The sequence below is a fragment of the Bombina bombina genome, chromosome 12 (genome assembly GCF_027579735.1).
Source record: "Bombina bombina isolate aBomBom1 chromosome 12, aBomBom1.pri, whole genome shotgun sequence".
NCBI lineage: Eukaryota > Metazoa > Chordata > Amphibia > Anura > Bombinatoridae > Bombina > Bombina bombina.
Genome location: NC_069510.1, coordinates 147930642 through 147955683, shown reverse-complemented (window position 1 = coordinate 147955683; position 25042 = coordinate 147930642). Strand labels below are relative to the sequence as shown.

The 25042-nt window shown below is 44.4% G+C and overlaps 1 protein-coding gene across 1 annotated transcript in view; it reads right to left on the bottom strand.

The window, feature by feature from the left end:
• Nucleotides 1-25042, bottom strand: part of NR6A1 (nuclear receptor subfamily 6 group A member 1) — a 611578-nt gene that overhangs the window by 20093 nt on the left and 566443 nt on the right. Inside the window, exons 6-8 of the mRNA XM_053695705.1 lie at nucleotides 24376-24533; nucleotides 8859-9086; nucleotides 7904-8158 (exon numbers count right to left, since the gene is read on the bottom strand). Of these exons, the coding sequence (XP_053551680.1) occupies nucleotides 7904-8158; nucleotides 8859-9086; nucleotides 24376-24533 (641 nt within the window). The remainder of the gene's footprint in view (nucleotides 1-7903; nucleotides 8159-8858; nucleotides 9087-24375; nucleotides 24534-25042) is intronic.

Genomic DNA, 25042 nt, shown 5'->3' with positions numbered 1-25042 from the left:
TAACTGCAAACCAACTAATCGATTATGAGATTCGTTGACGACTATTTTCATTATCGATTATTATCCATTATATCGATTAGTTGTTGCAGCTCTACTTCAAATATTAACATCATATTTGACATATTGGATTGTACCTAAATAACAAAAAAAGGTCTTTCCTCATTATTTTCTACCCTTGTCTTTTATATAGGTCACCCTCGGACCTTAGTATTGTAGGTTTACAATGTTTAAGGGATAACATAATATCAATACACAAAGACAAACAAATGCATCCTAAAACAAAATTGTGCTAGGTTGATCATTGTATTGGAGGATATATTAACCAGAACTGGTATTGTGTGAAATCCATATTACAGTGATATTTCAATTTGAAATGTGGGGTTATCTATCCAAATCAAGATAAACTAAGGGGAAGTAGAGATTTTCCAGCAGGTTGTAATACCTTTTGAAGCAAGTTTATTATTATACTACCCGTGTATATATGTGCTGGGTCATGATCATTAACAGTAGTGCTAAGTCAAAAAGAGTATATCTTCAGATTATATACAGAGTAGGTGTACACAAGTCCCTTCTAATATGCTGTGAATGGTATCACTATATTAAGTATGGAATCTCTATCAAGTATAAGTTATTAAGTGTTACATAATGCATTACTGACCTTTGCCTCCTCTATGGCTTCGGCCGCTAGCCCCAGAGGAGAGGCCTATGTTGATTTAATATTGCATACCATAGTGACACCGTAATAAAAGTAGCGATATCCGTTTTACATTCCATATATAGAATGTCACACTGGGGGTCCCTCACGAAACCCCCAGAAAGAGAAAACATAAAAATACATACAAACATCTAGAGCTGCAACAACTAATCAATATAATCGATTATGAAAATAGTTGTCAACGAATCTCATAATCGATTAGTTGGTGTGTGCACAACACCAGTTGCTTCACTTCAGAGCTCCTGCACATGTTACAGTGTGTTATGGTTATGCCCTTAGCCTAAAGGACGTCTACAGATGTTTACTTTTCACCTTTTATGGACAGTATAAGTTTATTTTTAAGTTTACAACTATTCCTGTCTTATGTGCAACCCAGAAATAATAGGAGTCATCATTTGGATTCTTTATATTAAAATCAGGTGATTTGCAACTACGCTTTGCATGATATAGTGCTGAGCTTATTATTTACACCTAGCCCTAGAATGATGGGAACTGTTATTTGAATTGATGTGCAGTATTATCTGTTTGTACAATTATTAGTGGGTCGCTTGCTATTGCTGATTATATGTACTGTATTGATAAATATGTAAAGCTTTGTCCAGTTATAAATATATATAATCCTTAGCGCTTTTCACTTTTTTTTAATATTTTTAATTAATGTACAAAATTCAACCTCTAATTATATATCTGTTATTTTAAGAGCGGACTAGATATTTTTTCCCTAACCTTGTAACTGATTGTTTACCATTGCATATAGATATTCAAGATATTTTTATGTTAGAATGAAGTCCAGGCTTACTTTGTTAAAAGGTCACTTGCATTTGTGTAGCTAACAAAGATAAATAATCCCACCTTGGTAAAATTGGCAAAACCCTACTTATGCATCTCAAGCACCTCAACACCAACTAAGCGTCTCTTCTATGCTGCAGACAAAATAGCTTAGATTTTATTTTAAATACAGGGGTAAAAAATATTTTTTATTTTTATCCGATTAGTCGATTAATAAAAAAAATAATCAGCTGATTCATCGATTATGAAAATAATCGTTTGTTGCAGCCCTACAAACATCATAGTGAGCGTTGAGTCTACAGTAAGAATTCCGCACCTACTTTATTGTGATTAGAGCGTATGGGAACTGATGTTTCAACCTCCTACCAAAAAGTGCATAATAATATAGAAATACAGATGAAACACTGATATCACCAGACCAGGTAGCAAAGGATCTCGGTTAGTTAGCTTTATCATCAAACAACTTTCCCCATGTTTAAGTAAGATTTCTAGTGGACCTAACTAGGTATGAGGGTATAAGCATATTAGTGATAAGTGATCTAGTGGGTTTCTATTAAACTACAACTTGCTGAAATATTTGAAAATAACCTAAACAAAAAAAGAAAAGAAAAAAAAAAGGTAAAGAAAAAAAAAATCGTATGCTGTCTTGGCGATTTGTTATTAGAAGACAAAATAGAGTGTAAAGCAGAACAATATAACATTAAAACAGTGCCTTTAACAGTTTACCGGTAGCTTTGTAGTAAGTTTAGAGTACATATTTATTCAGCCCCAGGGTTTTATTTGCTGGTGAGGTATTGATTTAAATGTTCCTTTGAAGATACCCTGCCGGGGTTGAGTAATAATGAGAGGAGAAAATCTCATATTGAATACCTCCAGTGGATCTCCATGAGGGTTGTGAGCTGCCGTAAGGCCTGTCATTTGGATCTGCAACTTGCCTAGAGTTAGCATTTTTTTCGCCTCCTGGGGACATGAAAGTTGATGAAAGGCGAGTCTATCCATCGCCCACGATGCTCAGGGAACCACCCCAAGCTCCCGCGAGGTGCGCAGGCAACTGCAGGACCCCCTCCATTAGCGGAGGTTTATATGAGGCTCCGGTGGTTTCTTGATTTGGCAAGCCTGTGTTGCTTGGGCTTGTTCTTGTAAAGTCCAGACTCGATAGGGTGATATGAGACGCTTCCCGTTCACAAACAGTGAGGTCCTCTGTAGTGGCGTGCAGATTTTTCCCTGGTGGTTTTCTTTGTGCTGTCGAAGACGCCATCTTGGGGTGGATGTTAAAATGTCTCCATTCCAGAAAGTCCGATTTCAAGTAGAGATTAGGTGCTTGGGAGTTATATTTATAAAGGTTATACCTCGTTATGTGGTTTTTATTTGTTATTGTTGTCGGTGGTGGTATGACAGGTCTGTTACCTTGCGGTATATCTTTTCTGTCTGTTTGCGTATCGGCTTGAAAGTGGTGTTATGAAAGTGGTGTCTGCATATCGGCTTGGTAGGGCCAAAAGTGGTGTTACGCTGCGGAATTACATCCTTGTTTTTTGCGGGTGATATTCTTTTTATTAAAATCTGTATATCCTGCTCTGAGGGCATCCTGTCAAGTATGGTTTGCAGCATAGCTTCTATTCTTGCGAACCTAAGGTCCATAATGTCCGGCGGTTCATTATCAATCCAAATGGCTGTTTGTAAGTTCAACAACGTCTCTCACTGTTCGAAGGTGCTGATTAAAGGCTTTCGTTTTTTAAGGTAATAAAAGTGTCCCCGGGGATCTGGGGGGGGGGGGGGAGTGAAACTCTAACTGTGAAATTGCAGCCGCCACAGGACTCAACTGTCCAGTTCCGTCTCAGGGCTCATTAAAACAGTAGCTTTTATAAGACCTGTAGTAAGTGATGTGAAGGTACACAATACAGATAGTATTGTTAGTAGATGCTCGGGGGATTATGATATTTTCACCCGGAGCTCTGGAAAGGTGCGCCTGCTAAGAGCCGCTGTTAGGACACTTCCCCGAATTACATGTATTTTTACAATTATATTAGCTGTTGAAATATTGAAGAATAGCGTGAAGTTTTAGATTCTATAAAGTTATGGGAGCTGACATGTTGTAAACTAGATTTCCTTTACCTATCTATTCTTCTGAGGAAGGGATATATAAACTGTGCAAACAGGGTGTGTCTAGAAAATAGCAGTGTTACAGTATCTATTTAACACGCTTAGAATACCTTTTGGCATTGCTATATTTCCCACAGCTATTGTTTGCACATTTCATATTTATCCCTAATTATCCTCAGAAAAGGGAAACCTAGATTTCAGTTTGATGGTGCCGAGTACTTTATAGCGAGGGAATTGGGAACCCTTTTTTTTCTACAGGAAAGGGGGGCAAATATAATATGTTTTGCTACATTTAATTAAACATTCCATAGTACTATCTATGTGTTTAATGTCGCTTTAAATCCGTCATTTACACAGGAAAAAATGTTAACCTTCAAACCATATATGTCTGAAGACTGATACTTCTAGACTAACACTGAAGTTTTTAAAAATGAACATATGAATGGAAATATTTGAGTATTGAAATGTCACATCTGATATTCTAATGTTAATATCACATTTACATGAATTTTCAGACCTTACTTAATTTTATAAGCTAAAAAAAAAAATCTTTAAAAACCAATTGGCGTTTGTTTACAATGAACTAATGTTGGTGATATTTTTAAGGAATCTGCTGAATGCCCATTCCTGGTAATGAAGGGTTAAATAAGTTATATACAGGCACAAAAAGGTGAGACTAGGGTCATGTGACCCCAGACCAATAATACAGGACAACCGCACAAAATACAAGGGTAATGAGAATTAAAGGGAATGTCAAGTCCAAACAAAACTTTCATGATTCAAATAGGGCATGCAATTTTAAACAACTTTCCAATTTACTTTTATCACCAATTTTGCTTTTTTTCTCTTGGTACTTTTAGTTGAAAGCTAAACCTAGGAGGTTCATATGCTAATTTCTTAGACCTTGAAGGCCGCCTCTGCATTTGAGTTTTTCACCACTAGAGGGCGTTAGTTCATGTTTTTCATATAGATAACATTAAGCTCATGCACATGAATTTACTGAGGAGTGAGCACTGATTGGCTAAAATGTAAGTCTGTCAAAAGAACCTAAATAAGGAGGCAGTCTGGAGAGGCTTAGATACAAGGTAATTACAGAGGTAAAACATGTATTAATATAACTGAGATAAGGAGCAGTCTGCAGAGGCTTTGATAGAAGGTAATCACAGAGGTAAAAAGTATATTAATATAACTGAGATAAGGAGCAGTCTGGAGAGGCTTAGATAGAAGGTAATCACAGAGGTAAAAAGTATATTAATATAACTGAGATAAGGGGCAGTCTGGAGAGGCTTAGATACAAGGTAATCACAGAGGTAAAACGTATTAACATAACTGAGATAAGGAGCAGTCTGCAGAGGCTTAGATAGAAGGTAATCACAGAGGTAAAAAGTATATTAATATAACTGAGATAAGGGGCAGTCTGCAGAGGCTTAGATACAAGGTAATCACAGAGGTAAAACGTGTATTATTATAAGTGTGTTGGTTATGCAAAAATGGGGAATGGGTAATTAAGGGATTAACTATCTTTTAAAACAACAAACATTCTGGTGTTGACAGTAATGTAGTGATTCTAGTACAGGTGTATTTTAGCCCCCAGCTGTGAGAAATACATAACGGCAAATATGAGCTAAAATTGTTGAGGTGTGGGGAACAGGTGGTAGTATATTTCCCTATGCCTGGCCCTAGGGCAGCACAAAAGCTGTATATGCCTCTAGATATATGGCAACTACAGACGGTAATTCACTATAGCTTAAAAGGGACATAGAAATAAAAAATAATCTTCCATAATAGCATGCAATTTAAAAATACATGTTCCAATTTTCTTCTGTAAACAAATTGTGCACAGCCTTTTTATATACACCGTTTCTGAGGCACCGGCTCCGAGTGAGCATGTGCAAAAGTTCAATGGATATACATATAAGAATTTGTGATTGGCTGAAGGCTGTCATGTGATACAAGGCACAGTGAAATGAAAAGAAACTTTGAAATCTGTCAGAAAAAAAATCTACTGCTAATCTGAAATTAAAAATAAGTATTATTGCGTTTCCGGATTATGAAATGCTGCTGTATTTACTGGTCCTTGAATTGATATAGGTTAGAACCAGTAGCGAAAGAGTCGAACGTTTTACTTCTGGTTCCCAAAGTTTTGTTTTACCCCATAAATATCTAGATATAAATATTCTCCCCGGCTCCTCAGCAGTGTTTACCTTATCGGCTGGCCCTAGCTTTCATATAACCTAGAGGAACAAGACATTGCACGACCGGCTTCAACTAAAAAAAAGTAACGGAGTTCAACAAAAAGCAGCATCTGTTCCAGGTACTGTTAAAATCCCTGAAAACAAATACATAACAAATGCATTGTTGTTAGAGACAACGCCACAAGGCCAGCAACTGTACAATGGGCGCGGGAGCTTTGCAGAGTGAATCTGACGACAGATTATTGAACAATTTTCGCAAACCCTTATCCTGCAACAACGTTTTCTATTAGACATTGTATTTCTAAATGGACTATTCCTTAACGCACTTTCATAACAGATAATACAACGTTTAAAGAGAATAAAACAAGGTTTCAATTTACTAATTCATAATGAAAGTGGTGACGTAATATTTAGGTAGCTGGGTTTACAGCCTTGTGTATTTTGTGAGTAGGATGAAAACCTCAGGCCCCTGTTACATATACATCGGTTATTTCTGTATACTTCAGATCCCTTAAACAAGAGGACCTGTTGTGGTTGGGGAAGAACCCCCAGATGTACCTCTAGCAGGTGAAATAAGACCCAAGAGACACAAAGAGTAAGTGTCCGATTGGGCATTTATACGTCAGCACAGAATGTAACGAGAATGTGATCAGTAAGTACACATCGGGTTTTCTCTAAAACTTTTGTGGTGTCATACCGCTTATGTCCACACGGGGCAGAATAACACATCTTAAAGGGACCGTGTGCACCAATTTTCATACAACTGCATGTAAAAGACACTACTATATAGAAGAATATGCACACATAGTGGTGTAAAAATCCAGTATAAAACCTTTTTTAAAACGTAAAAGCTCCCACTTTAGCACTGTTGATGAGGTTAGGCTGGGACACCTAGTGAAATGGGCTGGTAAAGCAGTAAGAGTAGACACACACCCTCCCCCCTTCCCTGCATATGAAAAGACCCCTGCTTGCTCCTGTTTATATAAACACACGTGTACATCTGATAATGTGGGGCTGGGTTAGGAGTCAGAAAATCAGCACAATATTAATAAACTAAACTAAACTATACATTGTTACAAAAACACACCCAGATGGGCAATATAAATGGGTCATCTACAAACATTTATGCAAAGAATAATCTACGTCCCTTTAAAGAGCACGGGGAGACACTTTTCTTTAAAAAGCTGCCTGTAAAACGTGAACTAATAAAATGTATCAACTTTGCCTTTATAGAAATGAGCCCAGGAGTGATCCATAATACCAGAAGGGAGTAAAACGGTTTCACCCGTGTGCTGGTCAGTCTAGGCCTAGTGGTAGGTTTTACGTATGGGGTGAAGATGGGAAAGCTCGCTAGTCCATGTAAATAGGCAGCTGTGGCACTGCCAGACTTTCAAGATGTGATTAGTTTTATGTCATTCCTGATGACACCACTCTTCTGGCTGTGCATTCGCATTAGTGTATGATCCACATCTTTACACTACCTTCTTCAGATAAGTAAAAGGACTCATCATTCTGAGTTACAATTATGTGGCAAGAATACAGGAAGTGCCACTTACACAGACCACTTTTCTGTAGGAGGTAATTCTGTATAAGGCAGTCACATAGACAGCCAGACCAAGAATCAATAAAGGACTCTACTATGTTAGGGGCTATTTAACAGCCTCCTAGTAATAGGACAGGTGGTCTGAACCCTTTTGGGAACCATATGAGGTCACAAGAGGGTCTCTGTTCTCAATGTCTCCCCAGAAGAAAAGTTATATGAGCATTAGAAATTGCAACAAGTTTCCCAGCAGGCAACTGCTTGAACCAGTGGTTGGAGAAGGATTGCAGTGGGTTAGGAGAGGTCATCTGACACTTTTTACCTTTGAGTCCCATCAAAGCGGAACTGTTAACATAACAGAAAAATGTAATGTGCTGTCATGGGAGTAAAATTTCACTTGACACAACTATTTTATCACAAGCTGCTTACAAAGGTGTTTTTGACAAATAATACATAAATGTTGGGTATTAGCAGACCTATTACATAGATCTAAGGTTTGATATGACCCCATCTCTCTTTATTAATGCCCTCCCACCCTACAGCATGTAACCCCCTCTCACTGACCTGTGAAGCTCATCCTCAGATGGAGAGTATTTCGAAGTGACATCAGCCAGGTCCCCAAAGATCTGCTTACTGTACGTGGTTAGCGAGGACAGCAAGATCAGTTCTTGCCAGGTAGTGCTGAGAAGGCACGTATAGTCTTTGATAGACAGTTCGCAGAAGAAAGGCAGCTTTTTCACCCAAGTGATCTGTCGGAACAGCAGTTCATCTGCTAACCGGCACAACAGCGCAAACAGCTCTGACTGTGTCACCTTATACCTGCAAGAAGACCAAAACTATTGCACACTGGAATAATGAAATAATGTCACGACAATCAGAAGCTTACGGTTATTTCATCTGTTCTTTGTGATAACGGATATGATTACAACAAGCACATAAGGAAATTGAATATATTTTCAGCAGGAAACAAAGTACACGCTAACATTTTATCAGATTTTTCCCTGAGCATCAACTGATTTTTTCTCCTATGTATCGTAACAAACTCTGTCTATTAAAAATGCAAAAATATAAATAAATCTGTAAGTCTGGCTTTTAGATTCTTCAAAAACAAATCTGCCAATGTACAACGGTATTCACTATGTATTTTCAGATTATGTTCATTTTGTTCTGAGAGCCGGTCCCTATGATACACCCTCTTATATTTTAGAGCTGCACAATACAGAGAGATGTATAGCCCAACGTCATTGCTACAAAGAAGAATATAACTTGAACCCATTTGTTTAGTCAGTGGACAGACTGAGCTGAGTCTTATTTTAACAGTGCTAATTTGAGTTGATCTTGGAAACACCAGACAGGTTTTGAGAGAAGTCCATGTGGGTCTAATCTGAGAGATGAGATGGACAGTAGTGAAGGTGCATCTGAAATAATGGGGGACAGACAGGTCTGACATTGGGGGTAAAGGTATAGACTAGAAGATTTGGAGTATAGGGATGTCCCCATCCTTATAAAACACACTCACCCATCTTCAATAAGCATAGGAGTGCTTAGGGGATCCATGTCTTCTGCATTCAACAGCTGGTTGATGAGGGTGTGGGATTGAGGGTCCAGGCTTCGGGTCTGGGATGGGATCAGTGCAGAGTGGGCTGAGTAGCTGAACAGGTGAGGTAGGTATTGGTAGTGTGTGGCCCCTTGTGCTCCCAAAAACTGTTCCCGCAGTGAGCTGAATCCATTCAGTTCTACTGACCGACTGGAATAAGAAGAGGGATGGGTTAATTTAAACCAGACCGCAAATGGGCCCATCAATGTATACAATGAGGTAGGCAGATTACACCAGGGCAGTGCCACCATTAGATAAACAGTATAGCTTACAGCAAAAAAGCATCTTCTCAGTTATAAACCATAGTGAAGCAAAAGCACAGTCAGACAATCATTATACACAATAGGAGCCAAGTAGAAAACATTCTAGATATATCTCAAGTGTTCTCCCTATTCATTGGACACACCACCCAGCTTATTTTAGGGACCACCCAGCTAAGTAGCAAATATTACATTTTTTCAATGTTTGTTTTCACACATTATCGTTAAAGGGACAGTCTACAAAAAAAAAAACGTATTCTTTAAAAAGATAGATAATGCCTACCCATTCCCCACCTGTGCACAACCAGCATTGTTATAGTAATATATTTTATAACAACTAAACCTCTACATTTCTGCCTGATTCTAAGTCACTACAGACAGCCTCTTATCACATGCTTTTGTATTAGCTTTTCCCAACAGGGGACTGCTAGTTCATGTGGGCTATATAGATAACATTGTGCTCACGCCCGAGGAGTTATTTAGGATCTAGCACAACACAGTACTAAATGAAAGTAAATAGAAAATAAATAAAAAGTCATGTGATTAGGGGGCTGTCAGAAGATGCTTAGATACAAGATAATAACAGAGGTAAGAAGTATATTAATATAACTCCTTGCATCTGCGACTATCACCTCCTCCCATGCTAGACTGCAGGACTTCTGTCGTGCAGCTCCATAAACAAAGTAAAACTGTAGGCACCAACTTTGAATAAATTTGCAATCCTTTATTAGGCAATAAAAATGGTTACATGGATAAGCGGGTTAGCAGCTTATAAACCCTTCAGGGCAAACAAGTGGATGGTGGTACTTCACGTACCCTAATGCTGACGCGTTCCGGCTGTTGCCGTAATCGTAACAACAGCTGAAACGTGTCAGCGTTAGGGTACGTGAAGTACCACCATCCACTTGTTTGCCCTGAAGGGTTTATAAGCTGCTAACCCGCTTATCCATGTAACTATTTTTATTGCCTAATAAAGTATCGCAAATGTATTCAAAGTTGGTGCCTACAGTTTTACTTTGGGTTTGTAAGCGGTCGGCTTCTCCCAGCTCACCCACCCCCTCACTGACCTCACACACTGATTCACCCGGAACCCCGGAGGGACGTGAAGAAAGCCACACGCTGGCGTGCTATAGGGATTCCCTGCTTGGAGTACTTCTAGGAGGCGGCAGGTAAAGGATTGAGCGTTTGATGTTGGACCAATGGTTCCCCAGGATTGGCACGTATATCAGAGAAGAAAGTAAGTGTGATTTACCCCTTACTCAGAGTGTGGTTGTATTTCTAAACGGGAGGACTAAGTGACTACTCTTCTTGGAGGCGGGGTGAGAGAGATAAATATGGAACCGTAAGAGGGGTGAGGGAAAAGGACAGCTCCATGTGAGTACTATAATACATATACAACAGGTGATGCATACACTTTTTTGACATTCTGTCGTGCCGCACCTACCCTCTGGAACACTCTCCCTCGTGCAGCACCTACCCTCTGGAACTCTCTCCCTCGTGCAGCACCTACCCTCTGGAACACTCTCCCTCGTGCAGCACCTACCCTCTGGAACTCTCTCCCTCGTGCAGCACCTACCCTCTGGAACACTCTCCCTCGTGCAGCACCTACCCTCTGGAACACTCTCCCTCTTGCAGCACCTACCCTCTGGAACACTCTCCCTCGTGCAGCAACTACCCTCTGGAACACTCTCCCTCGTGCAGCACCTACCCTCTGGAACACTCTCCCTTGTGCAGCACCTACCCTCTGGAACTGTCTCCTTCGTGCAGCACCTACCCTCTGGAGCTCTCTCCCTCGTGTAGCACCTACCCTCTGGAACTCTCTCCCTCGTGCAGCACCTACCCTCTGGAACACTCTCCCTCGTGCAGCACCTACCCTCTGGAACACTCTCCCTCGTGCAGCACCTACCCTCTGGAACACTCTCCCTCGTGCAGCACCTACCCTCTGGAACACTCTCCCTCGTGCAGCACCTACCCTCTGGAACACTCTCCCTCGTGCAGCACCTACCCTCTGGAACACTCTCCCTTGTGCAGTACCTACCCTCTGGAACTCTCTCCCTTGTGCAGCACCTACCCTCTGGAACTCTCTCCCTCGTGCAGCACCTACCCTCTGGAACACTCTCCCTCGTGCAGCACCTACCCTCTGGAACACTCTCCCTCGTGCAGCACCTACCCTCTGGAACACTCTCCCTCGTGCAGCACCTACCCTCTGGAACTCTCTCCCTCGTGCAGCACCTACCCTCTGGAACACTCTCCCTCGTGCAGCACCTACCCTCTGGAACTCTCTCCCTCGTGCAGCACCTACCCTCTGGAACTCTCTCCCTTGTGCAGCACCTATCCTCTGGAACACTCTCCCTCCTGCATCACCTACCCTCTGGAACACTCTCCCTCGTGCAGCACCTACCCTCTGGAACTCTCTCCCTCGTGCATCACCTACCCTCTGGAACTCTCTCCCTCGTGCAGCACCTACCCTCTGGAACACTCTCCCTCGTGCATCACCTACCCTCTGGAACTCTCTCCCTCGTGCAGCACCTACCCTCTGGAACAGTCTCCCTTGTGCAGTACATAACCTCTGGAACACTCTCCCTCGTGCAGCACCTACCCTCTGGAACACTCTCCCTCGTGCAGCACCTACCCTCTGGAACACTCTCCCTCGTGCATCACCTACCCTCTGGAACACTCTCCCTCGTGCATCACCTACCCTCTGGAACACTCTCCCTCCTGCATCACCTACCCTCTGGAACACTCTCCCTCGTGCATCACCTACCCTCTGGAACACTCTCCCTCGTGCAGCACCTACCCTCTGGAACACTCTCCCTCGTGCAGCACCTACCCTCTGGAACTCTCTCCCTCGTGAAGCACCTACCCTCTGGAACACTCTCCCTCGTGCAGCACCTACCATCTGGAACTCTCTCCCTTGTGCAGCACCTACCCTCTGGAACTCTCTCCCTCGTGCAGCACCTACCCTCTGGAACACTCTCCCTCGTGCAGCACCTACCCTCTGGAACTCTCTCCCTCGTGCAGCACCTACCCTCTGGAACACTCTCCCTCGTGCAGCACCTACCCTCTGGAACTCTCTCCCTCGTGCAGCACCTACCCTCTGGAACTCTCTCCCTTGTGCAGCACCTATCCTCTGGAACACTCTCCCTCCTGCATCACCTACCCTCTGGAACACTCTCCCTCGTGCAGCACCTACCCTCTGGAACTCTCTCCCTTGTGCAGCACCTACCCTCTGGAACTCTCTCCCTTGTGCAGCACCTACCCTCTGGAACTCTCTCCCTTGTGCAGCACCTATCCTCTGGAACACTCTCCCTCCTGCATCACCTACCCTCTGGAACACTCTCCCTCGTGCAGCACCTACCCTCTCGAACTCTCTCCCTCGTGCAGCACCTACCCTCTGGAACTCTCTCCCTCGTGCAGCACCTACCCTCTGGAACACTCTCCCTCGTGCAGCACCTACCCTCTGGAACACTCTCCCTCGTGCATCACCTACCCTCTGGAACTCTCTCCCTCGTGCATCACCTACCCTCTGGAACTCTCTTCCTCGTGCAGCACCTACCCTCTGGAACACTCTCCCTCGTGCAGCACCTACCCTCTGGAACACTCTCCCTCGTGCAGCACCTACCCTCTGGAACACTCTCCCTCGTGCAGCACCTACCCTCTGGAACACTCTCCCTCGTGCAGCACCTACCCTCTGGAACACTCTCCCTCGTGCAGCACCTACCCTCTGGAACACTCTCCCTCGTGCAGCACCTACCCTCTGGAACACTCTCCCTCGTGCAGCACCTACCCTCTGGAACTCTCTCCCTCGTGCAGCACCTACCCTCTGGAACACTCTCCCTCGTGCAGCACCTACCCTCTGGAACTCTCTCCCTCGTGCAGCACCTACCCTCTGGAACTCTCTCCCTCGTGCAGCACCTACCCTCTGGAACTCTCTCCCTCGTGCAGCACCTACCCTCTGGAACACTCTCCCTCGTGCAGCACCTACCCTCTGGAACTCTCTCCCTCGTGCAGCACCTACCCTCTGGAACAGTCTCCCTTGTGCAGTACATAACCTCTGGAACACTCTCCCTCGTGCAGCACCTACCCTCTGGAACACTCTCCCTCGTGCAGCACCTACCCTCTGGAACACTCTCCCTCCTGCATCACCTACCCTCTGGAACACTCTCCCTCGTGCATCACCTACCCTCTGGAACACTCTCCCTCGTGCAGCACCTACCCTCTGGAACACTCTCCCTCGTGCAGCACCTACCCTCTGGAACACTCTCCCTCCTGCATCACCTACCCTCTGGAACACTCTCCCTCGTGCATCACCTACCCTCTGGAACACTCTCCCTCGTGCAGCACCTACCCTCTGGAACACTCTCCCTCGTGCAGCACCTACCCTCTGGAACTCTCTCCCTCGTGAAGCACCTACCCTCTGGAACACTCTCCCTCGTGCAGCACCTACCCTCTGGAACTCTCTCCCTCGTGCAGCACCTACCCTCTGGAACAGTCTCCCTTGTGCAGTACATAACCTCTGGAACACTCTCCCTCGTGCAGCACCTACCCTCTGGAACACTCTCCCTCGTGCAGCACCTACCCTCTGGAACACTCTCCCTCGTGCAGCACCTACCCTCTGGAACACTCTCCCTCGTGCAGCACCTACCCTCTGGAACACTCTCCCTCGTGCAGCACCTACCCTCTGGAACACTCTCCCTCGTGCAGCACCTACCCTCTGGAACTCTCTCCCTCGTGCAGCACCTACCCTCTGGAACTCTCTCCCTCGTGCAGCACCTACCCTCTGGAACTCTCTACCTCGTGCAGCACCTACCCTCTGGAACTCTCTACCTCGTGCAGCACCTACCCTCTGGAACTCTCTCCCTCGTGCAGCACCTACCCTCTGGAACACTCTCCCTCGTGCAGCACCTACCCTCTGGAACTCTCTCCCTCGTGCAGCACCTACCCTCTGGAACACTCTCCCTCGTGCAGCACCTACCCTGTGGAACACTCTCCGTCGTGCAGCACCTACCCTCTGGAACACTCTCCCTCGTGCAGCACCTACCCTCTGGAACTCTCTACCTCGTGCAGCACCTACCCTCTGGAACTCTCTACCTCGTGCAGCACCTACCCTCTGGAACTCTCTCCCTCGTGCAGCACCTACCCTCTGGAACACTCTCCCTCGTGCAGCACCTACCCTCTGGAACACTCTCCCTCGTGCAGCACCTATCCTCTGGAACACTCTCCCTCGTGCAGCACCTACCCTCTGGAACTCTCTCCCTCCTGCATCACCTACCCTCTGGAACACTCTCCCTCGTGCAGCACCTACCCTCTGGAACTCTCTCCCTCATGCAGCACCTACCCTCTGGAACTCTCCCTCCTGCATTACCTACCCTCTGGAACACTCTCCCTCGTGCAGCACCTACCCTGTGGAACTCTCTCCCTCGTGCTGTCCGGCTTTGCCCTAATCTTTCTGCCTTTAAATGTTCCCTGAAGACTTTTCTGTTCAGAGAAGCCTACCACCTAACTCAATAATATTTCACTTACCTAACATTTCCCTCATCTAACTCTGCATTAACATCTTTCTCAATCTTGCAGTCCTCACCTCCTGTTTCTGAACCTCCTACCCTTCCAGATTGTAAGTTCCCACGGGAATAGGGCCCTCAATCCCTCCTGTATGTGTTTGTAAATTTTGTCCTTTCTCTTACAAGTTTTATATCATTGTTTTATTTAAATGAATTGTATCCATGGACAGCGCTGCAGAATATGTTGGCGCTTCATAAATAAAGCATATAATAATAATAACTGTTTTGATTATGCAAAACTGGGGAATGGGTAATAAAGGGATTATCTATCTTTTAAAATAAAACTTACCATTGTAGACTGTCCCTTTAAATCATGCAATTAATTGGTGCTTTATAGCCCTGAAATGTTGCACAGTGCATGGTATGTTGTCACCATTGTGATTAAATAGAGTGTGCCATTGATATGATAAGATGGTGTGCATTGCTAGATATATTTTGGCCCTATTGGTAAAGGCTTTGTACCCAGAAAAAGAACCAGCCAAAAGAATAGCGAATTTAGTGTGGTTACTCTACAACACAGCAGTGTCAGCAAAAGACTGGCAGAATAGACCACTCCACAGCAATGAGTCTCAGCCAGGCAGATTAACGTACAACAAAGCAATGTCACTCTCAGCATGACATAGTGCCAATAGCTCAGATAGATATGTCTACCCCTATAGACTGCACATAGCCTATACATGCACGGCACCCTATATACAAAATCTAGATCTCTGTTCATGTGTAATTACCACCTAAGGCAGGAGTTGCAGCGATTTTATATATGAGATGTCAGTGATCTCTACACACTTACAGTTGTGCATTAAAGGTCTGATGTGAAATATAAATAAAGACAAACTTCTACTATAAACCCTGGAATCATTTTAAATGCAGACGTTTCAATTAATTGAAATTTAGAAGCCAGCAGAATATAAGGGGACTGGCCTGCACTTCTTGTAGGAGCTTAAGGTGTTTGTATAAAGCTATATGTAGAATTAGGAACCAGAATTTGTTAAAGAGACACTAAGTCCTCTGAGATTTGGTACCTTATTTATAGCTGTCGCTAACTGTCCTTAGCAGGAGATTTAGATAAGGAGCACAGGCTTAACCCAGTGTAGTTTATGATACTTATTTCTTCAATATATAAACAACTAATATAATTAAAAAAAACACTCATCTGTATATTATTCTCAGGTTCATTTTCTCTTTGAATAAACCATCAAAATACATCTTTAAAGGGACAGTAAACACCTTGAGCTTTAAATATAACATCTTTAGTTATGTGTAATGAAACACATTTGCAATATATGTTCATTGTTTATTTTGTCCCCTTTTCATGTAATTTAGCTCTAAAAATTGAGCAATTTCTAATTCTCAGAACTTGAAATGTACCTGCTGACTTGTCAAGGCTAACACTGCCACATTTCTGTCCCTAATCAACTGCAAAAAAAAAAAATCACTTTATAACCGTGGCTAGCCTTGATATCTGTGGACTAATTGATGTATGGAAAAAAAAATCAGTAAAGGGCGAAACGCGTGGACAGGACGTTATTAATTCCGCCAGAACTCCTACACCCACCCTGTGGAGCCTATACGTGGGTGGAGGGAGGTGTTTGCAAATAAAGATAGACAACAAATCACCTATATGGTACATAGGTGTGAAAGGAACATCTTTACTTGAAGAATACGGATAGTGGATTGAACGGTTCTATGCATAAAACTGGTATAAAATATCCACAAAACAGCTGCAATTCAAGTACAAGACCGGCTGATATCCAGTAATGACGTCAAACAGATGCGTGATCAACCATTGGAGGATGCTGAGGTCCGTGGTGAAGTCACAAAAACCGATCACGCTAATATTTCATGTCCGTGAGTAGGTTTTGGAGGAACCCAACTTGCATTACTTAGACAAGTTACTTAGTTAACATTGGGATAACAACAAGCAGCGCTAAACGGATAAGTTACAAAGTTAACTTAGGGATACAAATACTTAGTGCTTGGATAATTTCATCAACCACTTTGTGGATCATTATTGTACAAAGGAATATTAACCACAGATAGATGGTTTATTATCACTGATACAAAGAGCAGAGCATTGAACACTGAACGGTACCTCAAGTTTCCACGTTAGATAAAGGGAGAGACATCCCTTTAAGAACAAGTCTTTTATACGAATACATTTTACTATACGTTTTTAATAAATAAATAATGTTGGCATAGCAACAGGAAATAGATCTGATGAATTTTATTGTAGCGTCTGCGCTGCTTCTCGTTTTTTTGGGAAGGGATAGATTGCGCAGCAGCAAGGACATATTATCTTGTAGCGCACTTATGTCACATACCTGATATCTGTAGAATAAAGCCCAGACTGACTCCTTTAAATAAGGCAAATGGTGGTTGGAGTTTGGTTAAAACTAATTACAGTAAAAAGGGATGTTAATTTGTTTCTATTACAACAGAAATACCTTGTATTACATGGTCTTTACTGTCCCTTTAAAGGGACATATACAAGAAAGAGCAGCGCTCAGCCAGGAATAAACAATGGATCAGCAGCTTGTTCTGTGGTCGGTCACCACCTGGGAGGAGCCTCTTTTAGCCTTTCCCAGAGGAGAGCTTTCCTGAAGTATATCAGTCTGATCCCACCTAAAATGGATGGTCCAGCTGTAAAATACCAGACAATCCTAATATAGACAAGGAATATGGCAACCCAAGACAACTGTTTCGGCCTTCTATGGGCCTCATCAGTAAGGTGCCTAGAGGGATACGGCTACACATTGGGCAAGGAGTCCAAGTCTGGTTTCCACCATCACTATTAGGAAGACTTTACCTTTAAATTGATATAAAGGTCAAAACTGAAATGTACATGGGTTTAAATCAATTTTAAATTGAAACATTTTTGCAGTATATTTCCATAAGAAGAAAATGCTTCTAGTAAAAGTTATTACTGTTTCATTGGCATACGCACGTATGCTACATGTGACTAGAGGATACGGATACAAACACTATGCTGCTCAGAGAGTAATGTGTATTGCATCAGTGAAGACTTAATTTGTGTCATACAAGTCACTGCTGACTCTCTTAGAAGGTGTGGTATTTGAATGATGATGCACAGGGCACTCACAGCATATGAGCGTATCCCGCTGAAAATTTCAGGAAGCCCTCAGACATGCAGATGTAATGTCCTCCAGGACTAAACATGAAGGCTCTAAACCAATAACTTCATTCACCCCCACCCTGAGGTTCTGCAAACCATCTAATAGTCATTCCCTCAGTACAGAGACCATCACCTCTTCTGAGGTTCTGCCCACACCTCTCTATTAGTCATTCCCTCAGTAGAGAGCCCATCACCTTTCCTGAGGTTCTGCCCACACCTCTCTATTAGTCAGTCATTCCCTCAGTACAGAGCCCATCACCTCTTCTGAGGTTCTGCCCACACCTCTCTATTAGTCACTCCCTCAGTACAGAGACCATCACCTTTCCTGAGGGTCTGCCCACACCTCTCTATTAGTCACTCCCTCAGTACAGAGACCATCACCTTTCCTGAGGGTCTGCCCACACCTCTCTATTAGTCACTCCCTCAGTACAGAGCCCATCACCTCCCCAGAGGTTCTGCCCACACCTCTCTATTAGTCACTCCCTCAGTACAGAGCCCATCACCTCCCCAGAGGTTCTACCCACACCTCTCTATTAGTCACTCCCTCAGTACAGAGCCCATCACCTCCTCTGAGGTTCTGCCCACATCTATTAGTCACTTCCTCACTACAGAGCCCATCACCTCCCCTAAGATTCTGCTCACACCTCTCTATTAGTCACTCTCTCAGTATGGAGCCGATCACCTCCCCTGAGATTCTGCCCACACCTCTCTATTAGTCACTCCCTCAGTACGGAACCCATCACCTCCCCTACGGTTCTGCCCACACCTCTCTATTTGTCACTCCCTCACTACAGAGCCCATCACCTCCATTGAGATTCTGCCCACACCTCTCTATTAGTCACTCCCTCAGTACAGAGCCCATCAACTCCCTTGAGATTCTGCTCACACCTCTTTATTAGTCACTCCCTCACTACAGAGCCCATCAACTCCACTGAGATTCTGCTCACACCTCTCCATTAGTCACTCCCTCAGTACAGAGCCCATCACCTCCCCTGAGATTCTGCCCACACCTCTCTATTAGTCACTCCCTCAGTACAGAGCCCATCACCTCCCCTGAGATTCTGCCCATACCTCTCTATTAGTCACTCCCTCAGTATGGAGACCATCACCTCTCCTGCGGTTCTGCCCACACCTCTCTATTAGTCACTCCCTCAGTACAGAGCCCATCACCTCCCCTGCGGTTCTGCCCACACCTCTCTATTAGTCACTCCCTCAGTACGGAGCCCATCACCTCCCCTGCGGTTCAGCCCACACCTCTCTATTAGTCACTCCTTCAGTACAGAGCACATCACCTCCCCTGAGATTCTGCCCACACCTCTCAGTCATTCCCTCAATACAGAGCACATCACCTCCACTGAGACTCCTCCCACACCTCTTTATTAGTCACTCCCTCAGTACAGAGCCCATCACCTACCATAAGATTCTGCCCACACCTCTATATTAGTCACTCCCTCAGTACAGAGCCAATTACCTCCCCTGAGATTCTGCCCACACCCCTCTATTAGTCACTCCCTCAGTACAGAGCCAATTACCTCCCCTGAGATTTTGCCCACACCCCTCTATTAGTCACTCCCTCAGTACCGAGCCTATCACCTCCCCTGAGGTTCTGCAAACCCCCTATTCGTCACTCCCTCAGTACAGAGCCTATCACCTCCCCTGAGATTCTGCCCACATTTATCTCTGATTCATTTCCTTAGTAAAGAACCCCTTACCTGACCTGAGATTTTGTACACCTCTCTATAAGTCTCCCCCAGTACGGGCCCCGCTGCCGGCCCTGAGGTTCTACATGCGCTTTTCTTTTAGTAACTTACTTTATACCTGAGCCCACACTTGCCCTGAGGTTCTGCACAGCCCTCTATTAGATACTTCTTCAGTACAGAGAATATAAGAAACCCTGAGGTTCTGCACACATTTCTATTAGTCAATATCTCGGTACAGACCTTGCTGCCTACCCTGAGGTTCTGCACAACCCTCTATTAGACACTCTCTCAGTACAGAGCCCATTACCTCCCCTGAGGTTCTGCACAACCCTCTATTAGACAAACCCTCAGTACAGAGGTTCTGCACAACCTTCTATTATACATTTTCTCAGTGCAGAGCTAGTTACCTCCCTTAAGTTTCTTCACAATCCTCTATTAGACACTCCCTCAGTAAAGAGCCAGTTACTTCCCCTGAGGTTCTGCACAACCCTCTATTCGACAACCCCCCTCAGTAAAGAGCCTGTTACTTACCCTGAAGTTAGGCACAACCCTCTATTAGACAACCCCCCTCAGTATAGAGCCCGTTTCTTCCCCTGAGGATCTGTACAAACTTTTATTAGAAATCCCCAGTGCAGAGCTAGTTACCTCCCCTGAGGTTCTGCACAACCCTCTATTAGACACTACCTCAATAAAGAGCATGTTACTTCCCCTGAGGTTCTGTACAACACTCTATTAGACACTCTCCCTCAGTACAGAGCCCGTTATTTCCCCTGAGAATCTGCACAACACTCTATTAGACACTCCCTCTCAGTATAGAGCCTGTTACTTCCCCTGAGGTTCTGTACAAGCCTCTATTAGAAACTCCTGCAGTGCAGAGCTAGTTACCTCCCCTGAGGTTCTGCACAACCCTTTATTAGACACTCTCTCAGTACAGAGCCTGTTACTTCCCCTGAGGTTCTGTACAACCCTCTATTAAACACTCCCCCTCAGTACAGAGCCCATTATTTCCCCTGAGGTTCTGCACAACCCTCTATTAGAAACTCCCTCAGTGCAGAGCTATAAAAGTTGAGAGAAGACAGAACTGTCACATGGCCTAGTATGTATATACTGTTGTAAACAAAGGTGCACAAAGTAATTAACTCACATGTGCAAGAGCACCCCTCTTGGTGCAAGTGTCACAGGCTGGAATCAAACAGTCACCCAACAGACTGGCCTCCCGCAAAACTCCAACAGCAGTAGGATAAAATCAAGTGAGTGAGATCCAGGCGTCTGGTGAATCATTAAACGTAATTGTGGATGGATGAAAAAAAGTTTGGCAGCAAGTGGTAAGATCAAAGCTTACTTTAATAACAATAAAAAAACAGCAGCGCGTTTCTCAGCTAATACCTAGCTGTTTCATCAGGCTTAATAACATGGTAACAATTCACTTGCTATATATAACCAAACACATAATCAGTGCAGAGCTAGTTACCTCCCCTGAGGTTCTGCACAACCCTCTATTAGACACTATCTCAGTACAGAGCCTGTTATTTCCCCTGAGGTTCTTCACAACCCTCTATAAGAAACTCCCTCAGTGCAGAGCTAGTTACCTCCCCTAAGGTTCTGCACAACCCTCTATTAGACACTCCTCCTCAGTACAGAGCCTGTTACTTCCCCTGAGGTTCTGTACAACCCTCTATTAGACACTCCCCCTCAGTACAGAGCCTGTTACTTCCCTTGAGGTTCTGTACAACCCTCTATTAGACACTCCCCCTCAGTACAGAGCCTGTTACTTCATCTGAGGTTCTGCACAACCCTCTATTAGACACTCCCCTCAGTACAGAGCCTGTTACTTCCCCTGAGGTTCTGTACAACCCTCTATTAGACACTCCCCCTCAGTACATAGCCTGTTACTTCCTCGGAGGTTCTGCACAACCATCTATTAGACACTACCTCAGTACAGAGCCTGTTACTTCCCCTGAGGTTCTGCACAACCCTCTATTAGACACTCCCCCTCAGTACAGAGCCTGTTACTTCCCTTGAGGTTCTGTACAACCCTCTATTAGACACTCCCCCTCAGTACATAGCCTGCTACTTCCTCTGAGGTTCTGAACAACCCTCTATTAGACACTCCCCCTCAGTAGATAGCCTGTTACTTCCCCTGAGGTTCTGTACAACCCTCTATTAGACACTCCCCCTCAGTACATAGCCTGTTACTTTCTCTGAGGTTCTGCACAACCCTCTATTAGACACTACCTCAGTACAGAGCCTGTTACTTCCCTTGAGGTTCTGTACAACCCTCTATTAGACACTCCCCCTCAGTACATAGCCTGCTACTTCCTCTGAGGTTCTGCACAACCCTCTATTAGACACTACCCCTCAGTACATAGCCTGTTACTTCCCCTGAGGTTCTGTACAACCCTCTATTAGACACTCCCCCTCAGTACATAGCCTGTTACTTTCTCTGAGGTTCTGCACAACCCTCTATTAGACACTCCCTCAGTACAGAGCCTGTTACTTCCCAAAGGTTCTGTGCAACCCTCTATTAGACATCCCCCCTCAGTATAGAGCCTGTTACTTCCCAGAGGTTCTGCACAACCCTCTATTAGACACGTCTTCAATAAAGAGCCTGTTACTTCCCCTGAGGTTCTGCACAACCCTCTATTAGACACTACCTCAGTATACAGCAGTTACTTCCCCTGAGGTTCAGCACAACCCTGTGACACTCCCCTCAGTATAGAGCATGTTACTTGCCCTGAGGTTCTGCACAACTCTCTATTAGACACTCCCCCTCAGTACAGAGCCTGTTACTTCCCCTGAGGTTCTGTACAACCCTTTATTAGACACTACCTCAGTATAGAGTCTGTTACTTCCCTTAAAGTTCTTCACAACCCTCTTTTAGACACTCCCCCTCAGTATAGAGCCTGTTACTTCCCCTAAAGTTCTGCACAACCCTCTATTAGACACTCCCCCTCAGTATAGAGCATGTTACTTCCCCTAAAGTTCTTCACAACCCTCTATTAGACACTCCCCCTCAGTAAAGAGCCTGTTACTTCCCCTGAGGTTCTGCACAACCCTCTATTAGACACTCCCTCAATAAAGAGCATGTTACTTCCCCTGAGGTTCTGCACAACCCTCTATAAGACACTCCCTCAGTACAGAGCCTGTTACTTCCCCTGAGGTTCTGCACAACCCTCTATTAGACACTCCCCCTCAGTACAGAGCCTGTTACTTCCCCTGAGGTTCTGCACAACCCTCTATTAGACACTACTTCAGTATACAACAGTTACTTCCCCTGAGGTTCTGCACAACCCTCTATTAGACACTCCCCCTCAGTATAGAGCATGTTACTTCCCCTAAAGTTCTGCACAAGCCTCTATTAGACACTCCCCCTCAGTACAGAGCCTGTTACTTCCCCTGAGGTTCTGTACAACCCTCTATTAGACACTCCCTCAGTACAGAGCCTGTTACTTCCCCTGAGGTTCTGCACAACCCTCTATTAGACACTCCCTCAGTACAGAGCCTGTTACTTCCCCTGAGGTTCTGCACAACCCTCTATTAGACACTCCCCCTCAATACAGAGCCTGTTACTTCCCCTGAGGTTCTGCACAACCCTCTATTAGACACTACTTCAGTATACAACAGTTACTTCCCCTGAGGTTCTGCACAACCCTCTATTAGACACTCCCCCTCAGTACATAGCCTGTTACTTCCCATGAGGTTCTGCACAACCCTCTATTAGACACTCCCTCAATAAAGAGCCTGTTACTTCCCCTGAGGTTCTGCACAACCCTCTATTAGACACTACCTCAATAAAGAGCATGTTACTTCCCCTGAGGTTCTGCACAACCCTTTATTAGACACTTCCCCTCTGTACAGAGCCTGTTACTTCCCCTGAGGTTTTGCACAACCCTCTATTAGACACGCCCCCTCAGTACAGAGCCTGTTACTTCCCCTGAGGTTCTGCACAACCCTCTATTAGACACTATCTCAATAAAGAGCCTGTTACTTCCCCTGAGGTTCTGCACAACCCTCTATTAGACACTCCCCCTCAGTACATAGCCTGTTACTTCCCCTGAGGTTCTGAACAACCCTTTATTAGACACGCCCCCTCAGTACAGACCCTGTTACTTCCCCTGAGGTTCTGCACAACCCTCTATTAGACACTATCTCAATAAAGAGCCTGTTACTTCCCCTGAGGTTCTGCACAACCCTCTATTAGACACTCCCCCTCAGTACATAGCCTGTTACTTCCCATGAGATTCTGCACAACCCTCTATTAGACACTATCTCAATAAAGAGCCTGTTACTTCCCCTGAGGTTCTGCACAACCCTCTATTAGACATTCCCCCTCAGTACAGAGCCTGTTACGTCACCTGAGGTTCTGCACAAACCTCTATTAGACGTCCCCCTCAGTAAAGAGCCTGTTACTTCCCCTGAGGTTCTGCACAACCCTCTTTTAGACACTCCCCCTCAATAAAGAGCATATTACTTCCCCTGAGGTTCTGCACAACCCTCTATTAGACACTCCCCCTCAATAAAGAGCATATTACTTCCCCTGAGGTTCTGCACAACCCTCTATTAGACACTCCCTCAGTACAGAGCCCGTTACCTCCACTGAGGTTCTGAACAACACTCTATTAGACACTCCCCCTCAGTACATAGCCTGTTACTTCCCCTGAGGTTCTGCACAATCCTCTATTAGACACTATCTCAGTACAGAGCCCGTTACCTCCCCTTAGGTTCTGAACAAATATCTATAGCTCACTCCTTCAGCACAGAACTAATAACCTGTCTGGTCCTTACCTGGAGGATGGAGTAGACACAGGGGAAGGCTGGTTGCTTTCAGATACACCATTCCCAGGTGAGCTGTGGTCACTGTCCCCGTTATTACTCCAGGATGTGTTGGCTTCTTCCTCAAACTCCTGACCAGACATTATCCTTTCAATTTCCTCATCTGAGATCTACAGGAAACATAGACCAACATAATAAATGGCTGCTTTGTTCGTTGCTAAATAACATTTAATCATCTGTCACATAAAGAATAAACATGGTATAGGCTACACTGTAACACATCTAATGGGAACCAGATGATATCATAGGTTAGATAGAGTTTCACTGCATTTATTTATGTTGTATGGTAATGTGGGTAAACTGAAAACTGTCAGAACTCAAAATGGGTCAAAGAAGTCAGTTCCTCAGGATAGAGGTAAAAGCAGCTTTACATAAAAGGCAAATAATTGTTTAAAGGGACACTAAACCCAATTTGTTTCTTTCATGATTCAGATAGAGTCGCAATTTTAAGAAACTTTCTAATCGTTCTCTTGCTATCTTTATTTATAAAACAGGAATGTAAAGCTTAGGACCCGGCCCATTTTTTATTCAGAACTTGGGTTGTGCTTGCTTATTGGTGGCTAAATGTAGCCACCAATAAGCAAACGCTATGCAAGGTGCTGAACCTAAAAAGGGACGG